This window comes from Patella vulgata, chromosome 9, assembly GCF_932274485.2.
Source record: "Patella vulgata chromosome 9, xgPatVulg1.2, whole genome shotgun sequence".
In the NCBI taxonomy this organism is placed as follows: Eukaryota; Metazoa; Mollusca; class Gastropoda; family Patellidae; genus Patella; species Patella vulgata.
Genome location: NC_065887.2, coordinates 16,098,379 through 16,123,352, shown reverse-complemented (window position 1 = coordinate 16,123,352; position 24,974 = coordinate 16,098,379). Strand labels below are relative to the sequence as shown.

General features: G+C 37.9%; 1 protein-coding gene across 6 annotated transcripts in view; it reads left to right on the top strand.

The window, feature by feature from the left end:
- Positions 1-24,974, top strand: part of LOC126832117 (PDF receptor) — a 129,018-nt gene that overhangs the window by 29,072 nt on the left and 74,972 nt on the right. For 3 of the 6 annotated variants that reach the window (XM_050562806.1, XM_050562807.1, XM_050562812.1), the window contains exon 1: positions 8,839-8,964. The exons of 2 other annotated variants lie outside the window; for them this stretch is intronic. In XM_050562806.1, coding sequence (XP_050418763.1) covers positions 8,890-8,964 — 75 coding nt within the window. In that variant the 5' untranslated portion in view covers positions 8,839-8,889. Of the gene's footprint in view, positions 1-3,782; positions 4,038-8,838; positions 8,965-24,974 lie in introns of those variants that run through there. One more of the 6 variants, XM_050562811.2, reaches the window with a different exon arrangement.

Here is a 24,974-nt window from a genome sequence, read left to right as displayed (position 1 = left end):
TGCAGAAAGGCGTTTCTTTGGAATACTGGGTAATTTAGAAATAAGAGACATGTCAGGTCACAGTCCATCCAAGCAAACTAAATTCGGTTGCAGTGAAGGCAAAATGTACCCCCCCCCCCCCCCACACACACACAGCAGATTCCATGGTATATTTGCACGGTTGGGACAGAAGAATAGGACCGTTACCCTCCTCCACACCCTACCCTTTTCATTCATTCATTTAAATATTTCTTTTTATACTGAAATTTAGTATGTTGCCCTTAGTGTTTTTGTTGGCGCAGAAAGGAGTATACTTGGTCTTTTAGAAGTAAGAGACAATTAAGGTCTCAGAATACCGCGCAAACATTCTCAAGCTTAAGTTAAGAATTTACTCAAAATTATTCCCCTTAATTTAACTAAATTATAGCTCCTTATAAGGCTCTTGTTGTTTTAATATACCAAATACATCAATAAAAAATATGTGCAAAGTTTTGTGTTTCTGAATATGAAAGATATTTCTAACAAACAGTGATTGAAAGTTGGTTAAATTCTTAACTTAAGTCCAGAGAATGCTTTGTGAAACCGGGGCCTGAAGTATAACGCCTGACGGATACAGCCAGTAAAATAGTAAATTTGCTCGTACTCTAAAAATACATACCAGATTATCTTTATGTATCAAATAATTTATATAGATTTTCCTTGTCATCCCACATACTAAAATGTCTGTTAAATACACGCCTACATAAGGTCAGCTTTTGGATATAAAAAGAGCAAAACAAACCAGCAAATAATGTTATAAAAAAACATTGCTGCAAGATTGTAGTAAACAAATTCTGTTTAGGAATTTAAATAAATTCAGCATTTGTTTAAAGAAATATCGTACTAGTTATACATGTAATCTTGTCATTTGTAATCTACGCTGTTTAGACGGTGAGAGGAATTTCCTATCTGAGAATTAGTCAAAACAACCGAGTGTGGCATTTAACCATTTAGATGAAGTTTTGACACAGCTGTCATTTATGAATTGTAACTTTATTAAAGGACAATACGCGGATAGTTTGTCATATTGTATTGGTCTCAAATCTCTAGTGGCATGTCCCGTTGATTCTATTAACTAAACGAAAAGTCGTTGGAAAGGTAAGGAGCTTCATGTTGATTCTGAATAGTATAAATATAAATGTGTTCTACAGGGACACGGGCCCCAGCGCTAACCACAGCGGTTGCATCTCACTTATTGTCAGTCGTGTAAAATGCAGTGAATATAATGCCATATTTAAGAGGCATTATTGAGATTTAGAGAAAGAGATGATCGTTCTCGCTATAAATTGTTCAAAAATAGATAATAAAAAATGAATGTATTTAAGCGAAGTTATGAATAGCTACTTTTATCGGGTTTGGGGCAGCGACTTTAATTCAATTTGTATTACTTTTAATCCAATTAAGACTTTTAATATTAGAAAGGAAAGCTGTGTATACATCTATTGTCAGTGCTTTTCGGTAAATTTCTACTTTGCCAGTTATATAATCAGTTAATGCAGATATGTCGGACATTTTCTAATCCAGCGACCACAATGTCGCAGGGTTTTGTGGGGTTTAAGTCCAAAGCCTAAGAACAACCTTCTTTAAGCAGTCCATAGCTTCTGGAATCTCGTTCCCGTCTCTATTAGGACCCCATCTAGCTATATGTAGTATGAACTTACTCTTTCTTGACTATCTGGTTTCGCTTTTGTTTGGGGTGATTATGATGGATGTCAATTTTTTCAAGTTGAACAGTCAGTATCGGATGGACAAATGTTAGTGTGTAAAACGCAGAGGATATAATGCTATGTTAAAGAAGCGAGATTTACAGAAAGAACTGGCCTTTCTTGTGTATTGTTTCGGTGTGGGTGAAGTGGCTTGTCCCCGAGAAGCTTAGATACCCCCTCCCCCTTCCCGGTTCCAACGGTCCTGTTATGTATTATGGTATGCTAAATAGTATATAGCACGCTATGTTTATAAGAGGTTGATCTGGAACTTCTTTCTACAGAATTATAAGGTTATCCAAGAGGTAATTCACACTAGTATAAATCACTTACAAGCACATGGCTGGGCAACCAAATCTCTCAGAAAACAGTTGTGAAATTTGGACAAAAGCGGCCTTACTAACTCCGACAAAAGTGTGCTTCTTTTTGTCAATTTCACTTATTCATAATTTTATCAATTGCTTATGAAATCATTAACATTTTGTTGTGTAGAATATGCATATCTTTAACATATTTCCATATCGGCTAGATTTTACATTACTTTGGGCGATATTGACAAAAAAACCCGCTCTTATCGGTGTCTGTCCTTGTCGCTGATAATATGGAAATTGCAAGATGGAATCTATCTGCCAACTGGCATTTGCTAATTTCAACAATTTATAATGTTAAACACAAACATTTAAATTGAATTTAGATGTTCTAAAATTGAATACTACTTTGTCGTTACTTTGTTAAATTACAATGTTTTCCTTTTCGCCAAAGACCATTAAATGGATATTTATACATGTGTCTTGTTTTTCTTCTTTAATAAATCGTCTATTTTCTCTGCAGGATCAATGGTCTCTGTCTTCTGCAACTACAAAATGGAAATACTTAACGTGAAAATCACATTGCCGTTAGGATTGATTGCGTTTAATCTTTTTTAATGGGGAAAAAAGGAGCCATCGTAATGCTTTACTGTTGTTAATAGAGATTCTTTACGCCCGCCTCCAACGGGGTGATATCGCAGACAGTTTTCGTTGCCACTGTATAGTGAGTTATTGCACATGCGAGACTTATAATTTGAAAGTTTGAAGCCCTTACCCCCGAAACTCCCCCTCCCCCTTCAATGTACCCAATACGTTTCCATTGTAAACTATCATACTAAATATTACCGTGTGTTAGTCTCAGAAATATCTAGGGGTCTTTAGCTGTGGGAGGAACCCAGTAGACCCGGACAAAACCCACGATGTTGGACATGCGCCCCTACTCCTTACCACTTACAAACTTAGTATCGAAACCACGTCATTTGTCTGAATGAATGTCCTTAAGACCTAAAGCACACGTGTATGAACACTCGACCACCAACTCCTCTTAAACATACATTATGCAAGAGCTAAATCTGCCTATTGCAGGTACGCCTGAAATGTTATCTAAATTAATAATCAGACATTAATTAACATATCCAGACCATAATCAACTCTCGGTGGCATCGCTAGCCTGCGATATTTACTGGATTAGAACCCGATCTGTTGCTTCTGATTAAATCAAAAAGTGGATAATCGAGACAATGTTTTTATCGTAACGACTTTAGTAATGATGATCGAGGCGAGACCTAAATTTTCAGCAAATTCCCTTTACATTATCTAGTTTTTAACTATTATAGTGAGAACTACCAGCTCTTTATCTAATCTCCCATAATGTATCTTTAAGTACCAAATATGTACTTTTAACGTACAGAACTATCCATATATTTTGTATAGAGAGAAAGTCTGGCCAATTGCGGCCATGGTAATCAGTTTGTCACCGAATCTGTAAATTTAATAGAATAAAAAAAACCAAAACAAAACAAAAAAAAATTAATAATATAAAATACCGGTAATAAGTGTCAGAATGATAGATATGAATGGGATACAACGGGTCAGCAGTGTGATCATGTGCACGAATGCGTAATTGCATAGCACTAAGATAACTAACTAACTAAAAAAAAAACCCCCAAAAAAACCCAGTTTGTTAGCCAATCACAATTGAGACAATAGTTGACCAGAATCTATATATGGGTCAGGTCTATATATTAAGGACAACTGCAGCTTTTGTCAAGGGCACGAGATGTATACAGGGCGAGTGCTAACGCTAACCCTACCCATAACCCGAAATACATCTAGCGACCTTGACGAAATCTGCAGTTGGGCATAATGTTTAGACCTGACCCTAAACTATTATCTTGTGAGTACAGTGTACGTAAACGATGTTTAGTCGATCGTGATATATTGTTGCACTGACGAAATATCCCGAACTTCTAGCTGAATAGTGCCTAGTGGAGCAGGTGGTACAAAGGTAAATTAATATTAAAATGTAGACAGCTTTTAATCGCTAATAGTAATCAGAATAATTGCCGACATGGCGTGACTCGTGTGTCTTGGACCATCACTTTAAATAAAATGGGGTTTAGCGTTCTATCTTTCTGCACCGACTGGGCTAATGAAGACATGCGTACGCCATACAGTGTGCTATGAGAGAATTTTCACCCGGACAGTGGCGCTAGTATGGAAGCCAATAACTACCATTCGTAATGTCTACTTTTTGCCCCTTCAGAACGCGAAAGTCGAAAAGTCGAAGCTACGACAAAATGTGAGGCGACAGCACGCTACACAAGCCAATATTGACTCGAAAATAGGAAATTAAGAAAGACGACAGCAAGCCAAAATAATAGGTCGCTTATATCGCGGCGTATTAATGTCCTAATTTCTACATTTCGAGTTGCATTTCGACTTTCTTTGCGTGTTGGCCCTTTCTTAAGGACATTAATAAACACAAAAATATGATTAAGTCGAAAGTCGACATCACACTACACAAGTCAAAATCCAAGTCGAAAAGGAAAAGTCTCAACAAAATGAGGGGTGCTATTATTGCGGACTTTGCGGTTAGTTTATTTCTTAATTTCCCATTTTCGAGTAGATTTTGACTTGCGTACCGTGCTGTCGGCTCGCATTTTGCCTTAACTTACTTTTCGACTTTCGTGTTCTGAAGGGGTCGAAAGTAGAAACTACGAATCGTAGTTATAGCCTTCCATACGCTACGACCTACTGTTATATCGAATTCCAACTGTTTAGGGCGATTTTACGTGCACGCCAACGTGTACACTGGACCTCGTTTTTTTGCCCCATCACTGACAAAGAGGAACCACGCTGGATAATCTCGAAGGACTTTTTCGGCCAAAGTACATCACTTTAAATAAGATGAACTTGATTTGTAAATATGCGACAGAGTGACCAAAATCGATCTACGCCAGGCTTGTCTTTTTATATTGACATACCAGAGCACAAATAGAATGTCTAGATAATTTGTACATTTAGTCAACCTATACTTAGAAACAATTATCTATTTTAAAGATAGGGCCAGGGTAGATACTCCAGTTTCCTACGGCTTCTAAGTATCCCTACAGGGTAACGAATTATTTAAATAAATCTACCATTATTGTACCAGTTCCAAATGACCCAGTTAGTGTTATGTTGACGTTAGACTTCATATTATCTTCTATCTCTCTAATTTTAAAAAAATAAATGGTGACATCTATCCTGCTCATATTAAGGTATTAACAGGGTCGTCTTTAATAGCACTGGATTCTATACTTAATAGGATTTCAAATTTAATCTTCTTACGGGCAGTTTGCCAGATACCAGTATTTCTTCGTTGTTAAAATTACATAAATAAATAATCTCTTGACACCCAACAAAAATAAAATTGCCGGGTTGTACGAATCTTGGGCAGACTGGATGATTTTATAGATGGGACCAGGTCTGGTGACAACTGGGATTGTATAGCTATTGTTACTTACTAGGATGTGTCGTAAGGGATATGTGTAAGGCTATGGCTGACTATGGGTGTTTATAAGTAGCGGAGTATCTCGGGGGCTAGGACTGTGAAGCTATGGCGACTGACTATGCTGCGTCGTTGGGGATCTGTGAAGATATGGTTGACTGTGTGTCTAAGTAGCGGCTGATCGATGGTTCTAGCCCCACCCCCCCTTCTCCTTGCTGGGTCTGTGTAACTATAGGGTTGCTGACTAGGCTGTGCCTTTTGGAATATATGATTATAATATGTGATGTTTTTCGAACATATCCCTTTGCAGTTCGATTTTCTTTCAAGAAATGATGTTACAGAGTTTGCTCTTATGCAAATTCAACCCAAAACGTTATGTTGATGGTGATGGTTCAACGTTTTCCATTTTGTATCTAGTCTGTTATTAATTTTAGTATTGAATGCTAATTAAATGGGCGCGGGTACAGGAATGAAACGACCATAAACGTTCCATTTCGTCTGCCGATAAGCTCTTTGGTCAGGATTAACGGACCTAATTGAAACAAAAAGTCGAACATTTCTGTTGATAGTATAGGGGTCTCTACTGGGCTTTTTATATAAGACAGAGCTTGGTCGTTTAACGTTTTGAAAACGATGTTGAATTGAATTATTTGAAGAATTCGGAGCCATATGAGGAGATGTGCTAATGGCTTCTGTTGATTTGCGTTTAGAAGTCGAGCAACTGAATTTTGAATATAAATTGAAAGTACATTTATATTTCGTATACCGATCACACAAGCCCTACTTACTTCGGTCTTGCATAATTCACGGGGGTCACAGTGAAATGAAATGGGGTTTAACGTCCTACTGTTCTGCTCCTATACTGGGCTAATGAAGACGGGCATACGCCATACAGTGTGCTATGAGGGAAATTTTGCCCGGGCAGCGGCACTATCGCCTACTCTTATATCGAATTCCAACTGCCAAGGGATCTTTTACGTGCAGGGATCGGTCCCTGCATTGGCCGAGAAAGTTCATCCAGATTTTCCGGCGTGGCTCCCCCTTGTCAGTGATGCAGAACGGGGGGCCTAACAAGGACAGCTGTCTAGTCATTCGGATGGGACGAAAACCCGAGGACCCATGTGCACATTGGCGTGCACGTAAAAGATCCCTTAGCAGTTGGAATTCGATATAAGCGTAGGCTGTAGTGCCGCTGTCCGGGCAAAATTTCCCTCATAGCACACTGTATGGCGTATGCCCGTCTTCATTAGCCCAGTTCGGAACAGAACTATAAGACGTTAAACTTCATTTCATTTCGTTTAATGCATAATTGACTGTTATTGTTTATAACCATTCTTTGCCCATAACAAAGGCTCATCTTTATTTCTGAGCGGCCAGATCATGTCATATCAGATGACTGATTGTACTTGAGAGTAGTTGCTAACAAGATAGAAACGAAAGGGGGTTTGTATTAACTCGATCGAGTAGCTATCAAGAGGGCGTCTAATATATCCGCAGATTTACTTTGACAGACATGTGTTTGCCTCAGGTGGTGTCTCCAGTAATATGTGCGTGTTCGATAAAACTTAATTCTTTAATACGCGGTATTAGGCTTAAATTGTATTTCGTGAGATGTGGCAGTTAGCATATTGTCCTTAAGCCTTCCTGTTACGATTTTCTCTTCTGTCAGAAATAGAAACATATTATATCATCTAGTCGGATGCGATATATTTTAGGGCTTATCGTTTTTTTCCTGTTAAACTAATTGTGTATAATATAAAAATAGTGTATGGAATAAATAAAAACAACACTTGAAGTGGCAGTGTGTAAGCGTGCTCGAGGTTCTAATTGCTGATAGGCTAGAAAGCTCAACGAAGGAACATGTTTTTAGTTCAACCATTCCATTAATTACTAGCTTGTTTTATAATATGACCTCTTAGTGCAAATGCACTGGTAGGTTGTTCCTAGACGTGAATTTTCTTTGTGTTGGCAGAGAAAGTTCATCGGCGTGGTTTCCTCTTGTCAGTTGTTCGGATAGTACGAAAAAACTAGGTCCCGTGTATACATTGTCAGTTGGAATTTGAAATAAGAGAAGGCCATAGTGCAGCTGTCCGGGTAAAATTTCTCTCATAGCACATTGTATGTATATGCCCGTCTTCATTAGTCCTGTCGGAGCAGAGCCGTAGGACGTTAAACCACATTTCATTTCTATATCTCTAAATATTGCAGTATAAACATAGCGTAGCCGTGCAAAACACATACGCCCATCAGCAGTCTTTTAAAAGGCAAGTTTTCATGATCAAGGAGGCGAATAGGTTTCGATGGCCATGAGTAACTCTGCGAAAAAAAAAGTCACACGGTAATAAAGTTCCTCAGATTCTGCACACAGAAAACTTTTTGCTTTGAGAATAGAACCCTGTCCTGAATGGTCGTCATATCACCTATGGAATTCTCACGTATCAGGTCAGACGATTATTAAAGAAGGCAAACACTGACAGATCTTAAAAGCCAATGGAAAACCGCGACCAACCATTATCGCACAACCCAAAGGAACTATCTACAAAATAAAAAGAAGCTCAGAACACAAGTCAAGAGCCCCAACTAACACATCGGTCATAGCAGAACATTTGAAAGACCACCCACGACTCAAAATAGATTGGGGCAAGGTAGAAATTCGGACTGCAAACCGACACAACAAGAAAATTAGTCAAAATAAAAAAGAAAGAAAACACATCAAAAGATTTTTAGCAGAATTAAATAAAGATTTGGGACTGTTTATTCTTAGGACCTATGAGGGAGTTATTATTAAAAATTAATCAATGTACATTTCACAAGGTTGTGATTGCCAATTATCCTTCTCCGTTTTTAACTTTCAACGGCTCGGTATCAATCCCTCGGGGACGTTATTACTGTGTTATTTTCCATTAAATTATGCTTTGTTATCTTATTATGGTGCTACACACTATGGTTTCATATTAATCTATATGTTGTTGAATAGGAGATTTTTACGTCCGCTTCCACCGAAGTGATATTGCAAACAACCACCCTCTATCGGTCTCTAAGTCTCTGGCTAGATTCCCCCTTCGTGTCTGGTGTTTTCTTATTCTTGGAATATAAATCGATTTTCGGTGGGTATTGCTCGGTATTTCGGTGATGAAGGGGGTGCCGATTTTTTCCCCTTCTCCTTTTCTTGATGTTGTTACGTACGGGGGAGACTTCTTTACTTGTTTACTTTTTGGGATTGTGTTCTTTACTGGTTTGACTGTGGGTTTAATTGGCGAAACTTGCTGCACTACTAGTATAACTGTTGACTTTGTTATGGACTCCTTTTCAGGGCCTCGTAGAGGGCACGCTTTCCGGGGTCGACCAAACTTCTCGGATCTAAAGCATGGAGAAGGTTAGCCTGGTGTTACAATTCTTACTCTTGCATCTCCGTCATCTGCCTTTAAAATTATCAGATGGGGTATCTCTTAAAATTTTGTCTTAGGAACTTCAACTTCTACTTCTCTAATTCTTTTGTATACATTAGTTCCGGGGAATCGGTGGTCTTTGTAGGTTCTTGGGTAACCAATGTCGGACATAATCGATTTGAAATAACTGTCTGAGTAGGATACCGGAAAGTCGTAGACTATGAGTGTGTGTGTGTGTGTGTGGGGGGGGGGGGGGGTTGTAAAACGTTCATGAAACATGTATATGGCTTAAAGAAGTAACATGCCAGAAGGTAAAAACTAAGAAGACGTTTGTAACGTCTCGTCCTTTCCAAAGATGAAATATCATTGTTATACTTACAACATCCCACTAATGCATCAAGGGCTTACGCGGTTCCAGTGCTACTGGCACACAAAAACGAGCTCTCGCGTGCACATTGGCGTACACATAAAATAACTCGTGACTGTTGGAATTCGAAATTAGATCGTAGCTCAACTGTCTGGGCCGGGCAAAATTTCCCCATACCACACTGTATCGCGTACGCCGGTCTTCATTAGCCCAGCAGAAGAGTAGGATGTTAAACCCCATTTCATTTTTGTCCCCCGCCTTTCGATAAAGCAGGGGACTATTAAAATGGGTTCGTCCGTCTGTCTGTCCGTTCGTCACACGTTTTGGGACACAATAACTCTTTCTAATTGAGCTAGAATGTTCAAACTTGGTGTAGGTATTTATTAGGTCAATGCCTTGATGGCGTTCGAAGATGGGCATTTTCTGCTTAGGGTAAGCAGAGATAAGCAATTTGATTGGTTGATGCTTTGGAACACGATAACTTTAGATCTAATTAAATGAGAGTGATGAAACTTGGTGCGTAGTTTCATTACATCAATACCGTGACTTAAGTTCGATACTGAGCATTTTATGCTCAGGGTAAGCAGATCGATAAGCAATTTGATTGGCCGAGATTTTGGAACACAATAACTCTCCTTCTAATTGAGCTAAAATGTTCAAACTTGGTGTAGGTGTTTATTAGGACAATGCCTTGACGGAGGTCGAAGATGATCATTTTCTGCTTAGGGGAAGCAGAGATAAGCAATTTGATTGGTTAATGCTTTGGGACACGATAACTTTAGTTCCAATTAAGTGAGAGTGATAAAACTTGGTGTATAGTTTCATTACATCATTACCTTGACTAAGTTAGATATTGAGCATTTTCTGCTCAGGGTAAGCAGAGTGATAAGCAATTTGATTGGCCGAGACTTTGGAACACAATAACTCTCCTTCTAATTGAGCTAGAATGTTCAAACTTGGTGTAGGTGATTATGAGGTCAATGCCTTGATGGAATTCGAAGATGAGCATTTTCTGCTTAGGGTAAGCAGAGATAAGCAGTTTGATTGGTTGATGCTTTGGGACACGAGTGACGAAACTTCGTGTATAATTTCATTACATCAATACCTTGGCTAAGTTCGATGATGAGAATTTTCTGATTAGGCTAAGGAGCGATAAGCATTTTGATTAGTCAAGATTTTGGAACATAACAACTCTGCTTCTAATTGAGGTAGAATGTTTAAACTTGATGTAGATGTTCGTCTTGACTGAGTTCAATGATTAACATATCGAGCTAAAGCTAAGCAGAGATAAGCAATTTCCTTTGTCGTTGCTTTGGGACAAGATAACTTTGATTCCATCTGATAGAGAGTGATGAAACTTAGTGTATAGTTGATAAGTATGATTGCTCGATACCTTTGAAAAAAATAAATGTGCGATTAATTAATATGTGTCATCTATTTATTTTTGGGATTTCGGCGGGGGACATCAGCCTCACTGTTGGCTTGTCATTTCTTAAAGAGGTAACATTATAAAACCGAAGGATGTTGACTTCTACTCCGTTCTCAAAGATGAAAGACTATGTTTGAGAGGGTGGGGGTGAAAGGGGAAGTGTAGGGCGGAAAGGGGGGGTTCCTACATGCCTTACAAATGTCGCTGACTCGTGCGGTTCCAGTGTTACTGACTTCTTTAATTCTTGATGAATCCGGCGAACGACCTACAAAATACCCCCATAGGATGTTTACCCAATTTCCACATCGCCTCCAGCTGGTTTAATTGTTTTTTCGCGTGTAACACTGTGATGCCAACACATAAAAAAAACACCAGACACCACATAATACTCCAATTAGTCAAAATATGCCAAATCATTTTATAAGGACAACACGACTGTTTTATGGAGGTGGGTTGACCTCGGGTGATGTGTCCTGTCCTGTCCTCGGGCGACTTGAAATCAGATCATTAGTTCCACATATATTGTATACTACTATTACTAGCAGGTTTATAGATGGTTCAGCACACTGCATGGCGTGTATCCGTCTTCTTTATCCCAGTAGGAGCAGAACAGTAGAACGTTAAACCCCATTTAGAACCCACAGCCCGTGTGTTCGGTACTTTCCAGATGTCGGCGTAAAATGAATTCATACCTCAGTTTAAAATTTAATTAGACACGTATGTATGCATTTAGGATAGTACATGATAATTGATAATCCAACCTTTACAAACCATCGAAAGTTATATTTTGAGTGAATAGATTTAAAACGTATTCGGCCACGTTAAGGTTTTGGCTTTCTATCTTCAGACTGGATATAATGTTAAAGAAATGCCATCTCTTTTATGCCATACCGCCTGCTTTTAGATAATCCGTTAGATAATTTTGTCTATTAATATAAAAGCCGTTAGTCCTGAAATGACCTAGTTTATGTCGAGTGGACGTTAAACCACATTTTTTCTCCCACTAATAAATAACAGTGTGACCGTCGTCAAATTCCACACACGAGTTATAGATTAAAAATATACTTTTCAAGTAAAGATAGGTGACATCTGTGACTTGCAACTTCAACTTCCAATAGATGAATTATGATATCCGATTTAATTAAGATTATTTTACATGTGACGAGGCATAAAAAGGTGTGTGTGTTTTTTATAGCTATGGGTCTGATAGGTTATTTATTGACCCTTGCAAACACGTGTTTCTCATTCAAGCGTATGCATTCTTGAAAATGAATTTTACAATTCAAAAATACTAATTTAAGCTATAAAATATAAGTGCTGTCTCAAAAGGTGTCCATTAATAAAGTCAAATAGCGTTTTTTTCGGATCATGACCGCCATGACACCTGGAGGGTGCTCGATTGTCAGTCCAGAACGTCCCGAATTGACAGAATTGCAATCACGTGATATGGAATTCAGTCCTGTCACAGTTCTGCCAGTCACAACAGCTGTGGTAGTGCGAGTAGAATCGTGACGTTTTTTAAGTAACAAATGTTTCAGCTGTCATGATTGGTTGAAATATTTTTTATGCAATCGGCACATGCGTTGTACTTCGAAATTCTCACTTTCACTCGATTGACACTATTTTTGGAATTGAGAGAATTTAATTCCGGATTGGGAATGGCTGCGGTGGTCGTAATCGTATAGTGAGTTGCCGGTATTACCGAGAACAATTTATAAGGAATGTAGAAGAAATTGGTTCTTTTAATATGTGGTCGTACACGTGACTTGTCCGTAATACTTAGTTGGTCGTTAAGCGAGATCTCACTGTACTGTAGCCCAGCCGATGCAGAAAAGAGGACGTTAAACCCCACTATAGAAGAGATAAATACTTTAGATTAATATCTGGAATCTGTTTATTAAACTAACAATCTGATATGTAAACCCAGTTTTATAACTTGATATAGGATAAACGTATAATTAATACGGCGTAAAAAGCAATAGCATGTTACACCTTCGTAATTGCCGTGACATATTAAAGGTGAAATTGTGATGGTGCACAAATGGTTGTCAATTATCGCTATCAATTAATAAAGTGCGTAGTATATATTAGAGGTGATTAATGGTTAAGCATGCATCAAGTCAGCAATATGTTAAGTAGCATGCATCAAGTCAGTAATATGTCAAGTCAGTAATATGTTAAGTAGCATCCATCAAGTCAGCAATATGTTAAGTAGCATGCATCAAGTCAGTAATATGTCAAGTCAGTAATATGTTAAGTAGCATGCATCAAGTCAGTAATATGTCAAGTCAGTAATATGTTAAGTAGCATCCATCAAGTCAGTAATATGTCAAGTCAGTAATATGTTAAGTAGCATCCATCAAGTCAGTAATATGTTAAGTAGCATCCACCAAGTCAGTAATATGTTAAGTAGGTAGATCAAAGTCAATCAATCGTACTCTAATTTAAGTTCCAATTTTTATTAGTATTAAATCACTTGCAAATTACTAGCAGTTGATCCGGCCTAGCACATGAACCGAAAGTAGAATAACTCCAAGTGGTAGATGTAGTCCATCGCCACCAGGCCTATGATATTCCCCTTTCCTGTCCCCTATGTTACTTCACGGTCAACGCAAGGATCGAACAAGGAACCTTCAGGTTAGCGAGCCAACGTCCTACCCACTGTGCCACCGTGACTCCCCAACATGAAATAAAGTTGAGTTAGAAAAAGGCGAGAGAGAGATGAGGGTTTTACGTCCACTTCACACAAACTAGGTTATTTCAGGACTAACACACTCTATAGGTTCAATTTTGCGAGTAGGGACTGTTAGCAGTGGAGGTAAGCCGGGGGACCCGCAACAAACCCAGTAGGTTAGGCAATCGATCATATACCTTGCCATAAGTGTGTTATCAAAACCACACCGCTTGACCCAATGATCTAAAGCGCGCGCTGTGAAATCGGGAATTTACGGACAAAAAATCGGGTTGTGTGCGGTGAATTGTTACTTTAAATCCACTTCAAATATTTTGTTCTAGTTTGAATTCCGCAATCAGATAATTACAGTAATTGACATGCGCAACAATTGGGTTAATCACATATGATACATTTGTTATGCATTTGCGTTGCACATGATCAAATGTCAAATGAGATTTACATTAACCCAGAAAAGCCTCTTATTATATAATCTCTCTTTTGTTGAAGGTATATTTTAATTTGGTCAAAAATTATGTTTTCCTTTTGAATATGCTGCTGCTATGGCAATGTTATTTTTTCCGAGACATAATTACAGTGGGGTCATATTTTCATGTTGTGCGCCTCTATCTTAAACATGCATTACATAATAGCTAGGTTTGCCTATTACAGGTCTTTTTTCTTTCTTCAAATATTTTATATAAATATTATTAACCTTTATTTACATAACAAGTTCATAATCAAGTCCCTATAGGCCATCGGACGGCGGGGATATTAAATGGATTAGTGCACGCGCGCCATTTAATAACTTTAAAACAATTATAAATAGATAATCAAGATTTTATTTGATATCACTGCCATGGCACGAGACAATCGAGATTATTTAGGCTTAATATTGTCAAAACTTCAAACATTCATATCTTCGTAATTGGACTAAAACTTTCAATATATCCATTTCTTATTATCTAATTTTGAACTGTTATATAAATCTTAAATACTGGATCTTTATGGATAACTTTGAGTCCGGAAAATAGGACGGCCGATTCTCCGCTACATCTTCCAAAACGCAATGTCACAGACAGTAGGATAATAGTTAACTAGAAGATTTTTGAGTGAATATTAAGATTGGCAGTCATGTTATTAACTTATATCAGACTAATCTGATCAAGACTAGAATAGCCACAATCATCTTATTTATGATATGGTAACTGAACGATAAAAGGACTTGTGATGGTTACTTCAGATAGTAATCTGTTACTGACAGGACATTGGCCTAACACGACTCGACGTTGGACGTAAATTAGATGATCTTTTTTATGTTGCAACTTATGCGTTGGCTCTCACAAATGTCACCCAGATATGTTATTAGTGCCCTTGCATGACACACTACCAATTCCACATTCTAGGTCACCTAATTGGGTTAGATATCTTTATGATTATAATTAGAGTTCATACTAATTACCGCCAAGATCGTTGTTTAGTCAATATCGCCAAAAGTATTGCCCAATGTGAAGGACAAGGAAAGATCAAGGGCAGATCCAGAAATCATGGATATAAGTGGGTGTCAGCTGCGAGCGCCATAGCCGAGAAGCGCACAACGTTGGTCCAGTTGGCCTCCCCCGGAAAAGTTTGAAAACTGGAAGCCCGGAAATGCCATTTCCAATGATTTGAGACAAGAATCCGGTTCTAAAGTGTGCCCCCTGGATCCAGGTGGAGTGGCCTGCGCCGGGTGTGCCCCCCCCCCCCCCCAGACGTAGATCCAGAAATCATGGATAGAAGTGGGTGTCAGCTGCGAGCGCCATAGCGGCGAAGCGCACAACGTTGGTCCAGTTGGCCTCCCCTGGAAAAGTTTGAAAACTGGAAGCCCGGAAATGCCATTTCCAATGATTTGAGACAAGAATCCGGTTCTAAAGTGTGCCCCCTGGATCCAGGTGGAGTGGCCTGCGCCGGGTGTGCCCAGACCCACCCTTGACGATATTCTACACACATATATACATGACGTCATCCGACAAAACGAAGAGTTTTGTTTGCTGGTGATTAGCCAACATAAGATTGTCGACAGATTCTGTTAAGAAAAAGAAGTGAAAAGAGAGAAAAAAATTAAAGGTGGTAAAATTTATATGTTACCATAGATCGATGGAATTTCGCTGCATCATATCTTTTTAAATACTGAAGGGAATTGATCCATTTTTGACTGGTATTTTTTGACTAGTATTCCTATTAGAAATTCAACTTTTACAATATTGTAGTTTGCGAGGGCTGCATAATTATATCACTCAAATCACGCACAGGGACTTTAAAAAAACATTGTTTGCCGATAAAATAAATCTGTTAATGTAACATGACTGACAGGAAATTTGAACTTGTTTCGCACTTATTGCATCTTCCACCTGCTTCACGTTAACACTTTTCCAGATATCAAATGGTCTCTGTGATTAATCACCTGTAAATCTTTCCTAAGGTTCAGTTTTTCTATAATTCGGCATAAAATCACTCTTCCCAAGCAAGATCAATTTAATTAATATTGAATAATACCATATTGAAAATATACATTTGCATAACCATTCTCACCATTAAAAATATCTCACCTTACACTTACATTTAAAGTAGCTAAGTCTCTAACTCAATATCATCCAAAATCTTCAACATTGAAAACACGATTTATTTGTCAAATTAAATCAACATTCATGTTGTGATCTTACCGGTAAAAGATGGGCTTTTTATATCCAATATTTAAGAAAAAATAAACATTTTACCATTGGTACACGAATCGTGTACCATAATGCGCTTCAGCCCCAGTTGTATCAAGAGACTCGAAGGGCGAGGCTAGACACATTGCACCAAATCAAACCGCGTATGTAGACTGGAATAACCAGACGCTAGAAATTTGCACTCGCTTGAGACTGCTGGCTTATTTCGCCGAACATAACTGATTTTGAAATTGGAGTAAAAACGGAAACCATTGAATATAAATCAGTGTATATACATTCATATTACAGTATTATATGCGTTGCGACCCACTTTTGTCAATTTCTAGGTCCCAAATGTTAGCGATTTAGCTCCTTTAAGATGTATTATGTAGGATTTAGATAAAGATTTAGCCGTTTTTGCTATAATTATAATATAATTGGGGATTGCTGCCATATATATGTCTAATAATATGATAACAGCCTGACCTAAAAAGCAATTAATTTGATTTCAAATTATGATTAAAAACATGATATGTTGCAGACGTGTATGTGACGTGTCTAGATCAAGGTCGGCTGTCGAACCACGATATATATTAGGCGCACTTTTCAGTTTAAGTTTACATAATCCATTTTTGGCTAATTGTTTGCGTCATTGACTGATCACAGTCCTAGATTCCAGATATGGAATAGACATACCCCATACCTTTCACCCTGGGAGGGACGTATTACTAAATTTGGTCAACAGACACATTCCATGAATATGGCACATGACAAACGTGTTTATTAACCTTTAGTCCAATTCATGTATCATAATGTCACAGATTTCCGTTTTTTCACGAGGTGTTTTGCTTGTCTATGAATCTATAAACAATAATTAGTCAAGGCCATACTATTATTACACGTGTGCTTATATATATTTGTGATATCATAGCTGTTGTAAACTTTGTATTCTGCTTGTTATAAAAACGTATTTAAGGAGAACATTGTATTCCTGAATTTTGTATTTAAAATGATGTTGGCGTCATCTTGAAGTCTGTGCCAAAGCCAAATATTTAAGTCCAAAATTGTAATAACGTGAAGTCCAGACTTGGAGAGCTGCAACAGAGTACATGCCCCTGATCCAATAAGTCTTGGTCCGCCTACCTGGGCCTATTTGTCATAGACACAGAGGTATAAGAAGGCTTTCGCAATACCTCTGTGAAACAGATTACAATCGACCACCCAAAACACCTTAGTATATTTCGAAATCGTTTGCCATTTTCAGAGTATCCTTTGGTAATTGCGTGGTTTAAACACTAAAACAATCAAATGTATTAACACTTCTAAATATATACTCGGTGACAACTGAACCCGTTGAAATATCTGTGCTTTTAAACAGTGACATTTCATTAAACGGTTGCGACCAGACACCACGGTCACAATTACACGCGGGTATCTGGTATTTAGCAAGAGGGTACTGTAAAAATAATAGACTATGTTAGCTTTAAATTGGAACACAACAAAGCAATAACTATAATGGAAATGCCAATCATATATGTTTAGTTAGCTGTGTGAAACGAATTTCTCCGTTTCCTAGTGTCCAATAAATTAAATGGAGTTTTTAAGCCTAACCCACAACCCACCGTACATGCGCTACTACGACGGGTAGTCTACGGCGGAAATTTTAGTAAACCCGTGCGTGGGACTTATGCTTTACTTACGTCTGTTCGGCACAGTAGAAAATCGCAGACTGTTCTGTATATACAAAAAATTCTCCCAGTTTCTTGCGGCTGGTCTGCGAGCTACCAAACCCTATGACCTGTGCGTGTTAAAACATATACGGCGAGTTGTGAGCGAGGCTTAACGTCATACTTTTCTGTACCGGTCATACAGTATGTTACAAGGGGCATTTTGCCTGGACAGCTGGACTGTGCCACTACGGCCTACTCTTATTTTAAATTCCAACTGCCAAGGGTTCTGTTAAGGGCATGTCAATTTGTATACAAGACCTCGGCTCTTCTTGCCATCCGATCGACTAGACACCAGATGGAAACAACGCCTGAAAATATCGTGGAACTTTCTTGGTCAACCCCAGGAGAGACCTCATGATTAGCGTGTCAGTTACCCACTGAACAACCCCGGCTTTCAGTGTCTAATAAGCTGTTATTTTTAATAGTTTTTAATTAGAATCTTCCGCCAATATTGGGAAACTTACAATTTCTTTCGCACCATATGTTTCTCAGATGTTTAAGGAATGGCGTGGTCGTGTATGTTATTAATTTCGACAAAATGTATTCACGTTGAGCTGTATTTACCTGCTCAAAGAGTAAGGCGATGTGATCCCTGGTTAGACCCTGATGATGGCCGACTGGACTCGACTTTGCCACATTGTAACTTTACGGCAGATGAACGCGTTTGCCATATGGGCAAGCTGGCACTTGTTTGACTTACAGCTCTGTGATAAGGATTTCTAATTCCCTTGTTTCATGGCGAGTTGGTAGGTAAACTAAAGCCTAGCTCACAACCCACCGTACCTGTTTGAAACGCGCAGTTCGTAGGGTTTGGTAGCTCTCAGATCAGCCGCAAGAAACCGAGAGAAAATTTTGTTATTTTATACGGTGCGGGGACGCGTAAATCTCAAGCACTGGTTTACTAAAATTTCCCCCGTCGACTGCCCGTAGTAGATCGGACGGCGGGTTATGGACTAGACTGTATTAAGGAAAACAGTCGGATATTCCGTTAGCTAAATGATGCGTCCCCTTTGATTCATTACCCTTGCTCTAGACGATACTTACATGTGGAAATTAAAGATGCTTTTACTTCGTATTTATTTTAATATGATTTCAACCAGAATATTTGATTTGATATATACTTACTTGTCCAGTATAATAGATATAATAATATAAGTAATTATTATGATTGAGTTCTATACATCTCTAAATTAAGAAACGGTACACTGATTATTGGTAAGCTTTTAAACATGCTAAAATGGAACGTGCAGAAATATCTTTTTAAGAATTATCAAATCGCTTTAATCACGTATTTTTGATTCAAAATGGATTTGCTGTGAACTTTGTATATTATTATATTACATTTGGCTAATAATATTTTTGCTGTTTATCCAGATTTTCTCTTGTCTTTGATATGCGGCAAGCTGGCTATAAGATTGACTAATCCCATTCACATGTTTTTAAGTAATCTCTCTTACATCTTTCATTTGCTAAAAGCCAAAAGGTGCACGTACGCAGACGCATCACGGGACTAGCCATCATTGTAAACTTGATCACACTGATGAGTTTAGTATTCTGTGTTCTAGACACGTCACTGCTTTGAGAGCCAGGAAGAGGCCTATACATTCACTTGTTTTTATTCATTTATAGTTAATAAAAACATGGTATTTTTTTTCATTTTCTTTTATCTAGTGACAGTCAATTGTTGTTTGGTTTTTTTTGGGGGGGGGGGGGAATTGTCACATATCCTCTCACAGTCTCATATAATAACTTTCGTTTTCGAAGGAATTATCGGGTGAGCACAAAATCGACCGTGTATCTGTTATCGCTTGTTACGTCACTTGCGTCACTTCAAATCTTAGTTACGCATCTACCGTAGCAATGATCTCTGTGTTAAAATTATATTTGGAACGTGTTTAACCAGTTCTATCACACATGTGATAATGGCTGACACCAATATTGTCCTTTAAGAAGACGATTAAACGTGCTATGAACTAATCCTAGTTAATTAGCCTTGGCCATTGTATAATTGCATGGAGGCGCAAATAATAACACGAATAACTCTTAATATTTGTAAAACAGTCGGATTCCGGCAGTCAAGTCAAGCAACGGTAGCTAGCCTGAAAGTGCCTGGCAAGGGTCTATATATAGTCGTTCGAATAGGACGGAAACGTGGTATGGCACATGCCCGTCTTCATTAACCTAGGCGGGCTAGAAAAGTAGAAACTCCCATTTAGTTTGTTAATTACACTTGTGCGTAGGGAACTTTACTCGGAGAATACAAACGAGGTTAGTCAGTGGATCCATGGCACACAAAAGAGTCCTGTTTCAAAACCATGTCACTTGATTCATAACAGACCTTATGATCTAAAGAACACTTCCCCACCCGCCCCCGCACTTTCGAATCAAAGAAAACGCAAAATTATATATAAAAAATGTTTGATAGATTTGGAAAGTGCAAGATGCATTATCCTACATATGGATAATTTTATACAAGTTTCTCCTATAACTATCAATCTAATACTGAGTACACTCGCAGTAATGGACGGTTACACTTGATTTAGTACTCAACAATTGTAGATAACATACCAGGATTCGACAGCCAATATTTGGCATACTGATTAATGAGAGCAAAGAAGAGACATTCTTGAATCATGTCTCTAATCTACACCAAATAAAACCTTATGTTACGTCTACTTATGTTTGGGAATTGTGTTTGATAAGACATAAGTGGCATGGTTATGAGCACTTAATCGTCGACCCTGTCTGCTTTTGCAAATACTAATTTGACGAGAAAAGGTTATTGCCGTTTGTAGGTGTAGTCAAATAGAATTGTACCGACACCCAGAAAAATCAAGAGATACAAGATATTGTTATATTACTGCACGTCAGCTTTTATTTTGGTCGATTTCTTTCATTCATTGATTGAAGTATGAAACTTATGTTTTTATTTAAAAATATTTCAATATTTATATTTTATTTAACTTGTGTTACTCTACCAGAATATACCTCAGATTGCATCAAATCGAATCAATTGTCAAACATTTTTGTGAAAGGAACAATGGTTAGTACATGCGCGCTGTATCATAAGGTCTGTCATTGAGTCAACTGGCGTGGTTTCGATTCCCCGGTTGTACGTGACAAGGAGTAGGATCGCCTGTCCAACCTCGTGGGTTTTCTCCGGGTCCTCTGGTTTCCTCTCACTGCTAAAGACCCCTACGCGCAAGCGAATTATTGAAATAAAATTGAACCATATGTTAGTCCCGAAATGACCTAGTTTGTGTCGAGTGGGCGTTTAACCCCCCCTCTCTCTCTCTCTCTCTCTTTATTCCTTAATTAATATTTAGTGAGATTATGTGTGGGGGATGTGATGTCTGGTGATAAGGAAGTTCTCATACCTAACTGCTTCAGATTAACTCTGACATTTTTATTTTATGTTGGATGGCGATTCTTTGTAACGTCTATCGATAAAATGTGTATTCTCCTTTGTTTCGTTTGTATATTTAACTGAAAATCGATGTCCATTTGTGTCTGGTTATGGTCATTGGGATTTTGTATTCATCGCAAGACTTCCTCATTATGCTCCTGTACGCGTTTAATATATGTACGGTTTCACCAGCCGGTGGGTGTGTTAGGGGCCGGGGGGGGGGGGGGGCTTTATTTTTCTTCAATTTCTTCAATTTAAATAGTATTGAAATATGAAAATTAGTCTTGATAATTAAATTGTTTTATAATTTTCTTAGTCTACATTACAAATTACGTGGACTAAAAATTGCTTATCCATGACAAAGTAGTATCATTATAATAAAAACCCAGCAAAACATTAAGCACACTCTTCCTCTCGCGCGACACCTGTCTGGGTAGTTTCCTTGTAATAACCCACTGGCTAGAAACTCTCCATAAAATGGGATTTGACAAGGGGGGATCAATTATTGAAAAATTAAATTTGTCCAGTTTAACGAAGAGTTTCTCTTACTGTCTGATTCATCGTAAATTTTAAACGGATTTCTTCGATTATGAACAAACTACTTAACTTTGGTTATTATAAACTTACCTGTGTGTTTGTAATGAACTCCCGTTCGATAAAATCCATTGCACAACTAATTATCACAACAATGTCTTCGTGACGTAATGGTCGAATCCAATATACCTGTTGCGGGGGTTGGTTAACATTGAAAGATAGTTTGACAGCGCGATCATTTTGATCGTATATGGGTTTGGGCGACGAAAAATATCAATTGAAGGCAATTACATAGGAGATTTATATGGAAACCATTGATCGCCAGTCTATCAAATTTTCTTCACAATTAAAATATCACTGATTGCACGGATACTCGTAAAAATAAAGTCATGTATAAACTATAAATATCCTATCTTCTTTATGTTATAAATAATTTAACAAGGATCATGAAGCTTACCTCCGAATTCTCTGAGTGTATTTTTAATTTTATACGCATTCTTTCGATCGAATAATAACCGCTTCAGTAACATCTTTAAGCGTGTTGCGGCAGCCCTCAGCGTGTCTATTGGGTGCCCGGGTGGGTATATAATGCTACTAAGCCCGTATGACCCCGTAAGAAGCGGAACATTAATTCTCGATTCGACAGTTTTGACCGAAGTGTGATAAAGCCCGTAAAACGAATGTATAGTTGTGTTTGTGCGGCATGCGTGTTCAAAAGTAAATAATCCCATCCGAGTCGCTAATCAAATAATTAGAACAAAATATTTCAAAAAGTAAAGCTATAAAATTTGCAGAGATTTTACTAGAATGTAAAAGACGGTAACTAAATACAGGAATGCGGGTAGTTATGTGTGCGAACGCTCAAACTCAATGCCAATTGTCGTAGGTATCCAGACCACTCGGACCAAAGACTACTCGGACTAAGACCAGTCGGACCAAAACAAGACCAGTCGGACCAATTAAATTATATTATAAGGCTAGACAATATGCTATTTATTTATTATTAAATCACAATACAAAGAAGCAAATAATTCTTATACGGAATTCTTATATTTAGAGTTGTTTGGTTCAATTTTGTGTACGGAAAATAAATCAACGATTAGTTTTAAAATTAATTAATAATGGTGCCAAAAAAAAATATCAATCTAATTTTTCTTTACTCTTGCAATGAGACTCGGTATGTCCAGACTTTTGACAGTTTCTACATATACGGGTATACTGTTCTTGTCTGATAGCCTAATTTTACTTTTTCCACATTCGCGGTATCCCCAGTGGTTTCATTCCGTTCTACCCCAATAACCCCTGGGTTACTATATATGGGGGGGGGGGGGAGACACGTTTTCAAGTTATCCGCCCTTGATGCGTTAATATAAACAGCACATAATAATACGAAGACCGGACGTTTATATGCCCCTTTTTAAACGTGACTACAAGTGTGGTTCTTGAAATTTTGCGATTTTGGAATACAATTATCAATTTATTCAAACAACACGTTATTATTAGTTCGAGTAGTCATATTAAAACACACACAATTATCAATTTATTATTGGTTCGAGTAGTCATATTAAAATAAACACAATTATCAATTTATTAAAATAAAACTTTATTATTGGTTCGAGTAATTATATTAAAACAAACGCAATTATCAATTTATTAAAACAACATTTTATTATTGGTCCGAGTCGTCTTTCTGTTGGGTCCGAATAGTCTTATTGTATGGTCCGAGTAGTCTATTTGTTTGGGCTGAGTGGTCTATCAGTTGGTCCGACTGGTCTTGAACTGAGTGGTCTTTGGTCCGAGTGGTCATGGATTCTTGTCGTAATTGTACTTGAATTTCCTATGCTGTCACCCCTAATACGAAATGATATCTTCCGCAGAGTGACGTAACCATCTTCCATATTGGTATTTTTCTCTGGGAAAAGTTTGTGATATTTCAATTTTTCAAGAGGTAACTTGTTTTCATCGTTGTGATAATTAGTTGTGCAATGGATTTTATCGAACGGGAGTTCATTACAAACACACAGGTAAGTTTATAATAACCAACGTTAAGTAGTTTGTTCATAATCGAAGAAATCCGTTTAAAATTTACGATGAATCAGACAGTAAGTTCCATCTTCAATAGAAGGCTTGATCTCGCTTTTACTCCGCACATCTTATCAGGCCTTCATGTAATACCCTGGGTATTTCGGCACTAATTTCGATTAGGTATTCACCCAAGTCTCGCGCTTTCCAGCTTAAATGTCTACCTGTGATAATCGAGTTGCAAAGTTCAAGGTTCGTTCAATGTTAAGGTTTCCGTGGAGGTCGCTATAATTGATTTGAGCGTGTTTGTGTCACAATCTCTGATTGGACGCTACTGTTCACGTCACACTGATTAGCAGTGAATTTTCGCAAGGCCGCTACAATCTCTGATAAGGATGACATCGATGCGACTTAAAAAGACGTTTGAATTGTTTGTAGGTAAAAATCATTTCCTATTTAGTGTAAATGGGTATTAAAATAAGTAAAATTCACCATTTAGCCCGAATCAGTAACGTCTTATGTAAACAATGCGCGCTATTGAGCCAATGATTGACGCCGCGTGATGTGACGTCACGTGTTGAAACAGTCATCTGTTACAGAGATATTAGAAGATCTCTGTGAAACAGATTGTGTTCACGTGTGTTCAGTAAATGGAGATGGCTTAGCTATACTTTGGAAATTGTAACGCAATCTAGCAACGTCAAGATGTTGTAAAACTCGTAGTCGTTGATTCAGGACTAAGTTCCGGATTAAGTTCGAATACTAAGAAATCGTGTTTCTGTTAACGGTGGGATCTTTAATCTCATGGGAATACATTTAACATCTATATAATCACTGTATTTAGTATTATTTAGTGATAATGCCTCGTCTTTTCTATCTTTGATCAAGTCCTATGTTCGGTTTTATGAGATCTTGTATAAAGTCACACGTAGGAATGGGATATTGATCTTCAAGAAAACGCGCATAGTAAGTTCCCATAGGAATACCAATTACTTGCTTGCAGGAAATATTCTTCTCTGCATTCAAGCTCAAATATTATCAATAAGGAATTCTAATGATAACAAAGTGGCTATTTTTAAGGAACCGTAATGAATTACTGGCAGACTATTTTACGACACTTTCCATCGATCATGCGCATAGGGAAAATATTCGACTTAAAACGTAAATTTAAAAAATGCAGTTGCATGGGTACCGTAGACAAATATTTTTGAGGT